General features: G+C 50.1%; 1 protein-coding gene across 5 annotated transcripts in view; it reads left to right on the forward strand.

The window, feature by feature from the left end:
* Nucleotides 1-13,606, forward strand: part of ZBTB16 (zinc finger and BTB domain containing 16) — a 91,390-nt gene that overhangs the window by 50,299 nt on the left and 27,485 nt on the right. For all 5 annotated transcript variants that reach the window (XM_068659378.1, XM_068659379.1, XM_068659380.1 and 2 more), the window contains exon 4: nt 7,974-8,060. In XM_068659378.1, the coding sequence (XP_068515479.1) occupies nt 7,974-8,060 (87 nt within the window). The remainder of the gene's footprint in view (nt 1-7,973; nt 8,061-13,606) is intronic.

Raw genomic sequence — 13,606 nt, forward strand, 5'->3', positions numbered from 1 at the left:
CTGCTAAGCATTATGCGGAGAGCGATGCCAGGACCCATTACACCATAGTGCTCTCTGTAGCAAATAAATCTTACGCACATCTGTCTACATTAATACCGCTAAATATATGTGATCATCGCAGTGCAGCCCGTTGGCTTCCAGGTTTCTCGGCGTGCATGCTAGATGGGAAAGTTATGAAAGTTCACTGTAGGTCATGGGGATGGAGCCCCCCCGGCCCCTCTCCGCGGGGAGGACGGGCTGAGACCTCTCCCCACAGGCTGGGGGCGAGCTGGCGAGCAGCCCCCTGCCCCGAGACTGCGCCTGCCCATCCCTCCCTGCGCCGCGCACGATCCATTTACATGGCTTTTGTGTTTTTTAATACTGCTAATGTTTATCATTTGCCCAACAGGCTTGACAGATTTTGTTTCCTGTAGAGCATCGCAGCTTTAAAGCCCCCTTGTTGCTAAGTAGCAGCCTCCCTGTACTGTAATGGGCTGATTTCGTATTCCGTTCAGCACTGTATCTTATTTTTGTATGCAAGACAAAGTGTTTTGATGGAGGACGATTGCAGAAGTGTCTGGAGGCTGTTTGGAGTTTTATGGGCTGTATAGTACACTGTGTGCTTTCTGAACAGAACACAGGCTGTTGAATTTTGGATTGGATTTGTCATTTTTTCCCCTCTGAGTGGAGGCTGTCAGATAGAACATTACTTTAAGGGTGGAGGAAAAGTGGAAATTATGTAATAACCTTTCTTTATTGTTGCTCAGCTGAAATTATTATTATTTTTTTTAAACCTGAAAATGTCCCTTTCTCCCCCTTCCTTCTCCCCTTGTCCCCAAGCAGCGTTTGGATTTGCGGAGCCGGCTGATGAAGTTTGGGTGATGACGTTGGTGGCAACTCTCCCCACCTCTCGTGCAGCCCTTCCTCCACAGCCCAGCTCCCCCTCTGCTTTTGGGAGTCATGCGAAGGGGATGCTGCCAGGGAACCTTCCCGTTGGGGCTGGCTGCTGGTGGCGTTGGGCAGTGCCAGGGGCAGCAGGGTGCAGGTGGCCATGGGCGTCCTTCACCCACCACGGGCAGCTGGCTCGGTCAGTGATGTGGCGCAGCAGCACTTGGGCAAAGTCCCTGGTGGAGGACAGCCTTCACCCCGTCCTGCCCAACGTGGACGTGGTGCAACTGCTGCCACCTCTCCTCCAGCCCCCGGAGCCAAAGGCTTGGGTGCCAAAATGAGAAACCCCAGAGTTCAGCTTTGGTTCATCCCTTCGCTGCCACGCTGGGGTTGCCACACCATCCCTTTCGCCCCTGCGCTTTGGGAAGGAGAGCACTGCCCTGCAGCTCGGAGGCATCTGCAAAGGAAGAGCTGTGGTGGCTGAGCATCCTGCCAGAGCACCCCTGGGTGCTCTTGGGCTCCTTTTGTTGCTTTTTGCTGGCTAGCTGGAAAAAAAACATGGAAAATAGTCGGGTTTTATCCTGGGGATAAACCTTCCCGGTGCGCTGAGATGAGCTTGTCCTCCGGTGCTGGGGCTGCCATCCGTGCATCCAGGCTCAGTTTAGAAGACTGTCTTTACCTTTTAAAACTTGCACCTTTTCCTTTCTTTTTTTTTTTTTTTTTTTTTTTCATATTCAATTATTGCCTTTTTATGGCACTTCAAAAAAAAAAAAAGAAAAAAAAAGGAATGAAAAGAAAACCCTTTCGCATCTCTCTAAATCCAAGCCTGGTTTGCAGCTTGATCTTTTTTGGCCCTTCTTGGATGCCTTTTATTTTTTTAGTGGAAAGTACTAGAGATTTTCATAACTGTCTCTTCCACTTGAGTGAAATAGGGGAGAAGGGAAATAATAATAATAATAATAAAAAAGCAGCTTTATGTGGGCAAAAGAAGAAAACAAGAGAATGGGGTAGAGAACAGGCTAAATTTAAAATTGTAATTGGCTGACTTCCACAGGCTTGCGGGTGTTTTAATGACTCATAATAACTTCATTTAAAACCAGCTGAGCAGAAAATAGATTGGAGAGGAGCCTCAGGCCATTATGGATTTGTTTTTTTTTGACAAGCTCTGTTTTCGGCAGCCAGGAAGGCACTCACAGAGGGCTCGGCTGTTTTCTCTCTCTTAGAGTTGGTGGTCTGCCCAAGAGAGATTGTATAGAAACCAGGGCTTGGATTTTTTATTTATTTTTTTTTTTTTACTGATTAAAAATAGATGCCTTGAGGTATTATTTTAGCATCACTGTGTTTTTTTTTCTTTGCACTTTTGATGTGGTAAATGGAACATAAATAAAATTGTTTTTGAAATTACTGAATTAATTAGGTAGTAAAGCGACGACAGTGCATAAATTTACTTGGCACTTTTTTTAATCCATATTTTTCCCTCTCTCCACCTTCTTGCCAATTACAGCATTTTAATAATATATAATCCCAAATTTTTATTAATCCCTTTTTGCTTGGGGGGAGGGGACCAGAATAAATTCTGTATCATACCGATGGGGTTGTCACTTCAGACCACACGTTATAGATGTTACAGCTGGGAAGGGTCTAAGGGTTCGTGTCAGTGTGCCAGTCCTGTCTGACGACCCTCCTGGAGATGCAGTGCAGGCAAATATTTCTTTTCCCGTTTTCTACCTCAAAACAGTAGTGATGTGGTTGCTTGGGTTGAGCCGCTTTGTGCCCATCCTTTGGCCGCACCACGCTTTTTGGGTGAGGCTGGGGCATCCGCAGGGCATGGCTCCAGCTCGTTCTCCTTGGGAGGGTATTGACGCCTCCTCCTCTTTTTCCCCTTCCTTCTGTTTTTGGGCAGTATGTGGGTTGCCATTTGTATTTTTGAAGCCGTTCTCCCCATTGCCTCAGCCTCCTTTCGTCTTTCTCTTGGCCACCAGCCCCATAAAAGTTTATCACAGTCAGGGACGGTTAAATGGGCACAGGAAAACAGTGGTTTAGTAAATTGTAAAATTAGTTTGGAAGGTTAATGAGGCATGGCTTGTCTGCTGTCGGAGAAGAGGCAGGTTTGTGTAGGTAGCTGAGTACCTAGCAAGGGCTCGCTGGGGGTGCTCGGAGGTGGAGGGATTGTGCCCAAAAGCGGGGTGGGAACGGGGCACCCCCAGCCCCTCACACGACCCTCTCCGCAGCATGAGGCAGCCAGTGGGAGGATGGGGTGAGGGCTGGCTGCGGCGGGGACACCGGTCTGTCCCTGTCTGTTTGTTTTTCCCTGACTCTGGAAACGTCACCGCTGCACTTGTTGTAACGCAACACCTCAATTACGGTACAGGAGGGGGAAATCAAAGCCTCGGAGCGGCCCAGCAGCTTCAGACCTGCTGCCCGGGCCACAATTACGGTCTTGGGAACACCAAAGGCAAGCGGACGAGTGTCATTTTTAACCAGTTAGAACATTTTACTACTTCCTAACATCACAGGCGTTAAAACTGGAGAGCCTACTTCTTGTCCTCAATAAAGTAATTAAACTGAATGGGCGTTGGGAAGGATTATGAGGGTTGATAGTGACTAAAAATAGAACAGCTCTGTTTTCAGGTCCACCGAGCCTTTTCCTGACAGCTTAGAGCCATCCTGGGGCATTGCCTCACCGGGACGAGCCTTTGAGGCGCAGGAGATGCAGCCCAGCACTGAGGCTTACAGTTTGCTGTATTCCACAGGAAAAGTTGAGCCAGACAGCTGGCAGTTGATCAATTGTCTCCACGTTTCGCAGGGTAAATGCCCAGGGGAGTCTGAAAGAAGCTATTCTTTCTTTTAAATGGATTAAAAATAGCGAGGGCTGGGGTCGGCGGCTTCTGTGTGCCCTTGGCACAGCAGGTAGGGTGCCCACGGGCTCGGCACGGCCAGGGCATGCTGCCTGGTTCTGGTGCTAGGGTAGACGTGCAGCCTGGGGCTTTTGGGGGAAAAAGCTGCAGAAAAAGGGGTCAAAGAGCAGTGCTGCATACATGGCATCTGTGGCTGGCCGGTGGGTGATGGATGTGGGGCAAAGCCCAGAGCTGGGGGAACAGCCCCAAGCTGGGCTTGTGAGCCCTGGGTGCCGCATCCAGCCTGGTGGGGAGAGAGGGCTGGCGAGGAGCTCTCGAGGTTGCCGTTTCAGGGATCTAATTTCCGAGAAGCTGAGCACATCATTCATGCTGTGTCATTAAAGTAAGCATCATTCATCCCCATGTCACGGCACGAGCAGGCTTAGCCCCACAGGGAGGAAAAACCTGTCCAGCCAGGACAAGAAGGGCCGAAAAAGCTCCAAAAGCGCCTGTTGGCCACTTCCCTGCTCCGTGCCGAGCCGTGCGGTGGTGAGTGAGCTGCTCCTCGCGTGTTTACGCCAGCCTTTTGCTGCAAAGACCTTTATTAGGCAGGAGCTATAAATTTGCTCGTACAGATATAAATGTACGGCGGAGACTTGTGTGCCAATTACAAGGCATGCTCCGAAACACAGCTGATACTTGGCAGCACGTTAAGTCCCATCCCGTTGGGAAGATCATCTGAAGATATCTATGTACTGTAGGCAATACAAGCCACTTGCTAAAAATACTCTCCCAAAACTTCTGTTTACATTTTAATAGACTAATAGTTTCTATGGGTGTTATTAAAAAGAGGGGGGGAGGAGAGGGAGAAAAAAAGCCAACAACAACAACAAAAAAAAAGCCCTGACACAGCCTCTTGATGTACTGCTTTCAAATATGTCATGCTCCCTCTAACAAACATCTAACTGTTTTTTCTAAGCCCTGTTATAATAAGCTCAGATGTTGGATGACATTTTTCCTGGTGACTCACATAGTAAAATTAACCTTGAACTATTTACATATTCAATCGCCGTACTCTCTCCTCCTCCTCTCCTCTGAGCGTGTGTACATTACAGGAATTCTGGCTCAGGATCAGTTTTTGTTTTGTTGATTAAAAAAAATTCCCTGCCTGGAGTACACATCTACTTGAGTGAAAGAACACACAGTCCTGGCCTTTGGAAATTGGCAGGCAGCGTGCTGTTCCCTGACTGATAAGAGGTACTGTAAATAAAACTGTACAGCATAGCCTGTTGTAAAATGCCCCGTGTCTGTACTTATTGTTCTGACAGCTTATGCTTTTTTTGGGTATGCTGTTTTGGTACACTCTGTACTTCCTTATGTAACCAAGCATGCATATCTCATCAGAACATTCACCCTGTTTATTTTAAAATCTCAAGGAATTTTTCTGTCCCCCTGCCCTCCCCACTCCCCGGTCAGCTGCTGGCAAGCGCCTCGTGGTTCATTGCTTCGCATCTCTCAGGGCTGTTTCTGCTCTCCGGGCACCTCCCCAGCTCCCCCCCACCAGCCCAGGACCCCCCTGCCCAGCTTTGCCTGTGCATGGGGCCGGTGTCCCCACACCAGCAGCATCACGTTGGAGCCAGGGACTGCTCTGGGCTGTCCCCACGGTGGCTCTGCTGCAGCAGGAGCAGTGCCCACGATGTCCTGGCCCCGTTTGGGGAGGGTAGGGCAAAGCCGAAACCCCGCTCGGCACAGCCCCGGCCCCGGTGCCCTGCGGGGTGCATCGCAGCAGGATCGGTGCCGGTGCACCTGCGGCTGGTTCAGCTGCTCTACATGGGGAAAACTTGTTGCTGCATCAGGTTGATGTAACCTTATGGATTATGCTTCACAGCAGTGGGTCTCGGAGAGCTTAAAGTGGCGATGGAGAGTCATTGCCTTGGCAACTGCCTGCTGTACATCATCTGCGCCGGGAAGCTGCTGGGGAGGGGCGGGCGGCCACGGCCCTATTGATCGGGGTCCCGTGGGTGTCCGAGCAGGCTGCCCCGCATGCAGAGCCCGTGGTCCCGTACGGCTGTGCCTCTCCTGCTGCTGGGGCAGGGTCTGCCCAGCTTCCCCTTCTTGCTGTGTGCACGTAGCCCTGCGGGGTGCTTGGCCACCCCATCAGCCAGGCTGCGGGCATCTGGGCTGGTGGGGGCTGCGGTCACGGGCTCAGCAATGAGGTTTTGAAACTTTCTGTGTGCTTTTGAGTCCCCATCGTTTACCAGTGGGGATTTCAGGGCTGGACACTCAGGCAGCAACCAGGGTGCTGCATCCCAGAGGCGCTGCATCCTCATCCCCGTGCACGGTTTGGCTGGGCAGCACACGGGAGCGCTGGTCCCATGTTTCCTTCCAGCCCTGCGCCCTCCCAGGCATGTGGCCCTGGGTGTCGTGCACAGCCCACACTTCTGAGGAAAACTGAAATTAAAAAACAAAAGCGTTGCAGGGTCCCGCTGGCCTCATGGGTCACTGATCCAGGAACAAAACATCCTGAGCTGGCTCTGGCATGACGGCCGGTGATGGCTCCCAAGCAGCGGTGACCTCTCCAATTATGCGGGTAATAGAGCCCTGCTCGTTATTAAAGCCATCCTTTGGCAAAAGGAGGGGGCAGCTGGCATTGGGGTTCCCTGCAGTGGGGTGTGGGTGCCCGGTCACCACACAGCCCCCAGCACGTGGGAGCGGGGCCGCGGTCACCCCGTGCTGTCACGGAAATGCACCTTCTTATTTATTTTTTTGCGAACAGCCATGTGGTTTATGCACACTTGAGTTGTTTTGAATGCAAACTTGACATCATAGCGAAGGCAGCAGAGAACAACATATGCACAGTAAACAGGCAGACTGTCTTATTGATTAACAGATGAGACCTCTATTATCGATCAAAGCTTGGCGAGAAAATTTATCACTTTTAATTTCACTGCTGCCAAATATTTCTGCCTGTGAGCCAGCCGTTACTAAGACAATTTAAAGGCGAAGGAATTCTCTTGTTAATGGATCTCGTGATACCTCCGTCTCTCTCCTGTGTCTCCTTTTGTTTCACCACTGCACATCCACACGCAGGGAGGAGCCAGGGGCTCGGTTCTGGGCCGCGATGTGGGGGGACCTGGGGCGCAGCTCTCCGCTTCTTCCCCTTCCTGCCACCACCTCGAAGGCTGCTCCTCGTGCTCTGGTCCACGCGTAGGTTCTCGCAAGAGCTGAATCGAGCTTCAAAATCTAACAAATGCACTCACCGCTTTGTCCTGGCAGCGTAAGCGCCGGAGATAGTACGCATTGTTAATCTAGTTTTATCTGGAAGTTACTTATCTGCTGTTAGACATCCTGTTTTTTTTCCTTGTTCTAACTAGCGCCTCTGACCCGCCACACGCGGCACATGTTGATAGTGATTTTCTAAGAATTCCCCTGAATACCACATCTCTCTCTCGGTCAAAGAAGTATCTGTGCTTCTCACTAAATTGTGTTGTTTCTGCCACGTTTCTTATCAGATGGTTCTGCCTTCTCTTTCCTCTCATCCTCTGATACTGGTAACAACTGCTACAATAGGAAGGGGCAGGAAACCGATTCAAATTAGATCAGTTACAACTCTAATGAAACTCATTGATGTTTAATGATTTTTTGAAAACAAATATTTAATTTCTTCTTGGCGAGCAACTGCTTAAAATGAAAGCGCAGCGCAACGTCAATAATATATTTGTGTGTTACGCTGTTATTTGGAAATAGCAAAACAATGGGACTGAGAAGGGCAGCTACTTTTTGCTGCCATGTGTGGGCTATAAAATATTAAGTCCCTCTATTGAACAGATTCTGTGTTTTATGAAGTGAATGGCTTTAAAAATACATGCGTTCCTAGAGGAGTGCTCTTCATACCACTTTCACGCTGCTCGCTTGTATTGGTTCTGCAAGAATTGTATTTTCTCTACAGGACTGGGTAAATCCTCTTATCGGATGCTGGTGAGAAGGAGTTTTGATTTTGGATATTTGCTGCCGACCTCTTCCAGCCAGCATGGCTTGCGCCAGCCCTGTCCCCGTGAATGGCTTCAGTCCTGGGGGTGCTCGGCTGTGCCTGCCCAGAGCCCGCTGGTGGGGAGCTGCCCTGGTGGGGAGGATGCTGGCAGAGTCAGCAGGGCTCTGCAGTACCTTTTGCCACGGTGATTTTCCTAGCCTCAGTTTCTGCTGGTTGATCTGCAACCCTGGCTGTGCGTGCCATCTGAGTAATGCTCGTTTTCTCCTTTGTCTTTCCAGCGGGTGCCAAAGCGTTTGTCTGTGATCAGTGCGGTGCACAGTTCTCAAAAGAAGATGCCCTGGAGACACACAGGCAGACACATACTGGTATGTTGACTTTTCTTTTTTTTTGCTTAACTCCTTCTCCAAACAAACAGTGCAGGAGGAAGCAGTGTGTGTGCTGCCTCCCACCCAGGGCAGCGAGGCTTTCCTGGAGTCCTTTTCCAGGCCCCGTTACTTCTCCACCAGGCAGCTCTTATGTCTGGGGGAGGAACTGATCCCGGGTCCCACCACCCTGCCCCTGGGAAAGCAGCAAAGCAAGAGCACGGCAGTGTTCCTTGCTTGATCTGCCACTTACGTGTCCTTTCCTCTCAATTCCATGCAGAATGACTTCAGCAAAGCATCTCCTGTCTGTGTCCAAACTCACAGCTCTGACTGCAGAGTTAAAGCATAAAACAAAATTACATGAAAAGAGCTTTTTTTATTGGATCCAATGGCAGAGAAGGGAGCAAGCTGAGGTTGACCCTCTCCATTTGGTCTTGTCCTATTCTGTTCCTAAATAGTGATCCTTGCTAAAAGAGAGCGCTCAACCTTTTGTTTCAGGGCTGCTCAAAGTTAGGCTGAATTTCCACGGGCACGTAGTGATAAAGGTGCGTTGGAGGCAGGTGGGATGAGGCAGTTTTGGTGTCACTGTGCTCTGAGGAGGGCATCGCTCTGCTGCCTGCCCACGTCAGGTGTTTTTCGTGCTGGTCTCACTGCTCTGTGTTGCAAACTGCTTGGGAAACAAAACTTTGACTAAGTGCCTTGTTACCAAACACAGCTCTGACATAAATATTTTGGCTTCCTTTGTAAGTTTTTGCCAAACTGAGAAATTAACCCTTTGCAGTTCTTGCTTCTGACCTGCCCAGGTCCATTTCTGTCTTTAAATTATTTTTATTCAGGTAATATTTTTTTGGCTGACCTTCTTTGAAGTATATCTGTATTTGTGTTAAAATTTGTGCGTGGTGTTTGAAAGGGAAACCTCCCCTGATGGTTTTCTGGGTGATACTGATGAAAGGAGTGGCACAACCTGCTCCTGTGATTAAACTCTGAGTGCCTTTGTACTGCTGAATGGCCACCCTTGTTTTCTGAAGCCCTGTGCACCAAAAGACTGGGCAGGATTCAGAGTCACCCATCAAGGCTTCTCCTTTTTGGAAAGGGTGATACAGGATGGTGGGCACATGTCTCCAGCAGGACTTTGGTGTGCTCAGGCAGCTCAGAGGTGCCGCCGCCACCACAGGGATGCTGGTGGGAGGCACTCCCAGCACGCAGCTCTCCCAGCTTTATTTCCATCAACAAAAAGCAAAGTGGGAGAAGTGTGGGGTGCTGGGAGCATGGCTGGGGACAGCGCTGCCCTTGAGCCAGACCCAAGAGCCGAGGGTTTGAAATAATTGCTGTTGGCAAGCTCCCATGCTGCAGGAATTGCTAAATCCCTCTGCACCCGTCTTCTGGGTACCGGCCTGCTCGCTCTGCGTGTTCAAGCCAGCGACTCCAAGACCTCTGTAATTTCCTCACCACCTTCCAGGCGATTGGTTTGTTGCTCTCTTGATGAAAGACCTGATGTTGTAAACACAGCTCTAAAACTCAGGTGTAATACTCAGCAAACTTTTACTGAATTTGACCAGCGTGATGGCGCTTGGCCACCATTTCAGATTTTCAGAGAAGCTTTCCAAGGGATAAATAATGTTGTCGAGAGTGTTTTGATTCTCAGGAGCCTAAGAGTGATGCGTTATAAATTGTTTGAGAATCCCAGCCTACACTGACAGGGCTGTTCCTGTTTTCAAAGCATTTATACAAATAATTGCACTGTATTTGGTGCCCTGTGGAGGTTCCTTCTTGCTGCCTTGAGGTCCATGCATTGGCTCAAGTATCTGCTGGGTGCTGGGCGGTTCAGCACAAGCAGGCACACGGCTGCTTCTTGCCAGGCTGAGATGCTGAGAGGGGGCATGAGAGCAGCTCCCGCGGGACAGGGGATGCCTGCCTGCAGCCACGCTGCACAGGCTCCCCCGTCCCTTTCCCAGCACGGAGCTCAGACGTGCACAAACCTCTCCCCCTGATGCTCACGTGTAGCCGGGTGCTTGCCGTGGCCAAGCCATCGTCAGCTGCACTCTGGCAGGGGCTCGTGCCATTGACTGCGCCGCTTCCCTGGTGGGGTGCTTGGAGGTCTGGCTGCCAGGCGCCTCCAGCTTTCCTCTCGTTGTTGTTGCAAGCTCTCCTATGCTGACCGTGGGCTTTGGTCGCATTGTTAGTAAATTGCCTGTTTTTCACATGCGGTACTGCTGGCTCCAACCAATCTGTCTGTGCAGGAGCAGAACCCCATCTGCTACCCCACCGTCAGGAGTTGAGCCGGCAGCGCTTGTCACTAGCACACGGTGTTCAGACAAATAAAGAACCATCAGTGCACCGTGAGTCACTCCTGCAAACCACCGTGTAATATGCCAGGCTAATAAACAGAGGAGTTAGCATTACAGCATTGTCTTAGCTCCTGTGATTTGTAAGAGTGAGGTAGCCCAAGCTCTTCTTCCAGGGAGACGTAGACACAGGGCACTGATTCACTAAAGCCTATTGCACTTATTGCTTAGCATTAAAATATGCATGTAGGAAACCATAGTGCAGAAAATACGAGGTAATTTGACTGCTCCCTCTGCAAGGAAAATGCCAGTCCTTTCCAAAGAGCTATCAACAGTTGGCTTTTGCCGTGTTTCTTTTATTGAGCTTTCCAGCTCTTTGGTTTAGATGTGATCAGCCCTTGGTAAGCACAAGGAGCTCTTTATGCCTGATACCTGGTGACAAATACATGTTGTAAATGCTGCCTTTCCCAGACTGGTTTTGTTATGGGACGCTGAGGGACTCGCATCAGTCGGTCCCAGGTGGAGTCTTTGAGCAGCTCCTAAAAACAAAACCGGAGCGAAGAGCCCCCTCTGCTCCGTGCTATATTAGGAACAGTTTAAATTAGTACAAGCTAGTCTTCCAATGCTGAAAAAAACTGATAAATGCCATTAATGGCTGCATTTATACTCAGAGGTTGAAATTCGATGCGTGGACACTATGTTGGCATGCAAAACATGAACGGTTTTGTGCCAGAGGTTTTAATGACCGATCAGTAATATAAATTGCTGCGTCACTGAGCAGGAATAGGCTCAGCACGTCATTTGATCTGGAAACTTTGCTGGCCAAGCAGCAGGTAATAAATTCTAAAGTGATTGCCCTCCATATTCAAAGTCATGCTACTTGAGGCTGGACCGTACAAATCATAATCTTTTTAGCAACTGTGTGCGCTGTAGGTTAGCGAGGAGAGCGACTCTCGCAAGGGAGCAGCCAGCAGAGCGAGGGATCGAGTTTGGCTCGTGCCTCCTGTGCTGTGCCTGCGAGTCCGTGTCTGGACCAGGGGTCTGCCGGGGCAGTGGCCAGCCCCGAGGAGGTGACCCTGAGCATTTCGGCCGTTCAGCACTGCCGAGCATCGCGTGCTCCTGGGGAGACATCTCCATGTGGCCGGTGGGGCTCCACAGCCCTGCCCCAAGCACTGTGGGGTGGGTGGGTGACAAAACACCCAAAACCACCCTGCTGAAAACCAGGTGCGGTGAGCGGCCTTCACTGGTGACCTTGAAAATTCCTCGCGGGTTGGAGTCGGTCTGATGGGAAACCTCGGGGCTGGACCACCGCACGCTGCCAGGCAGCCTGCGTGCGTGCCAAGGCTCAAAGGGTGACATGAGAACTTAGCAGGGTGGAACACGGCGACCCAGGTTTAAGCAGGTTTATCATCACCTCCTCGAGCTGTAAACACACGCGTCTCAGTTACCCGTCAGAAATGGGCTTTATGGCCAGAGGAGCCCACACTCACTGAAATTAATAGCTTCCTGTTGTTGGGCGGCTCTCAAGTAGCGCTGCCTGTGGCATAAGAAACATTCCTCCAATACAGTTGCTATAATTAACTCGTTTTCCAAATAACGACATCTCCCAGAAAAGGTTTTTGAGCGTCCTCCTTTCGTCCTTAGCAGCAGGTTGTTTGGCAAACTTTGTGAAAGACCTTCACACTTTCCCAGGAAAAAAAAAAATTGTCCTTTTTGGTGGATGCTGGGATGGATGGCTTCAAGAATGGTTTAGAGGTTTCATAGAGAGAAGCTCAAAAAATAATCATTGCAGAGGGCTCATTTGGTACTGGCCTACCAAATGGGCTTGTTTTGTTCAGAAATGCAGCGTTTAGCAGAGGGTGCAGCACCTGTCTGCAAAAAGCCAACCTACAGTCACTGTTTTTCTGAAAAAAAACCTTAAGCTTGAGAGGTTTTCTGAAATGTATGGATAAGGTGGAGGACTCTGGGTTTCTTTCCCACATACAGAGCCATTTCCCAGGCGAACGGTTAGTGTGTAAGAACCTTCCTTTCTCTCACATTTTTTCATTGTCTTCACTGCTCAAGACAATGCAAAATATTAAGCCAACTTGGCATAAATTTCCATGTACTGACCGCTGTCAAAGAGCAGCTGTCTTACGGTGGAAAAATTAAGCCCTTCTTTCAGTTGCAAGGTAAAAGCTATTAAAGGAAAAAGTCATTTCTGCCTGTAAACACAGGGGTGGCTGTGCCTATAGCCCAGGCAGCTCCAGACTGAGAGGTTCTTTCTGGGTGTTCACTTTGCTTGGCCTCTGTCCTACAGCAATAGGAAAAGCAGCAACTGTTCTGGCTCATCTTCATAGCAGTGTAAGCTCAGTGCCATGCCGGAGGGAGAGTGTGGAAAATTACTTACTGTTCTCCTCAGATTTAGAGGAAAAATGAAATGTATTCAGGAGAAAACCAAGTTCCCCCAGGCAAAGCTTTCACCGGCGGGGCTCTGGTAGCCCGTTGCTGGTGTTTGCGCTAATGGGGCTGGGGCTTGGCTGCTCCTGGCGCTTGTGAGCCATGGACTTTTAAAAATATCAGAGGTGATTTGTATAGAATTTCCCCTGGTGTGCCAAGGCATTTAACACATGAAAGCCACGGATGGGGCAAAGTCACACGCGCTGGGGAGCCGCTGTCATGCGCTGCTGCTGGTACCGTCAGGGCACCCGCGTGGGTCTGTGCTCACCCTAATTTCACGGCTGGGTGCAGGGTGCTGGGTGCCTGGCACCACCTTTGTGTGTGGGGGGTGCTCACTTTGTGGACCAGCCACAGGAGCCCCCGCAGCACCCGCAGGTGCCACCCCCGTGGTGTCACCTCTGCATTACTCAGCAGCGTCTGCATCCCACACACCACGAGACCAAATGGCAGCAGGAGATGTTCTGTCCCCACTAGCAGGATCCCACCGTGGTTTCGCCTCCTCCTCTCTCAGGAGCTGTGACTCCTGGGTGCTGGGGGCCGCTGGTCCCCTTCTCCCACCCGCAGCTCCATGGCAATCCTGGCACCGGGGTGCAAACAGCAGAAAGGAGTTAATAAAACCAATGTGTAACTGAAAATTGAAAAGCTATAAATCTCCCTTTTTTTTTTTCCTGGGATGTTGGTAGCATTTTGATTTAATAGTTGGACAAACACAAGGGTCTATTTTATTCAGAGTTTACAGGCCTCAGGGCTGTTATTCCTCCAAATTTAATAGCATTGAAATTGCAGGGTTTGCGATAATTTGCCTATCACTTTCTGCTCTCCCAT

The sequence above is a fragment of the Anas acuta genome, chromosome 23 (genome assembly GCF_963932015.1).
Source record: "Anas acuta chromosome 23, bAnaAcu1.1, whole genome shotgun sequence".
Lineage (NCBI taxonomy): Eukaryota > Metazoa > Chordata > Aves > Anseriformes > Anatidae > Anas > Anas acuta.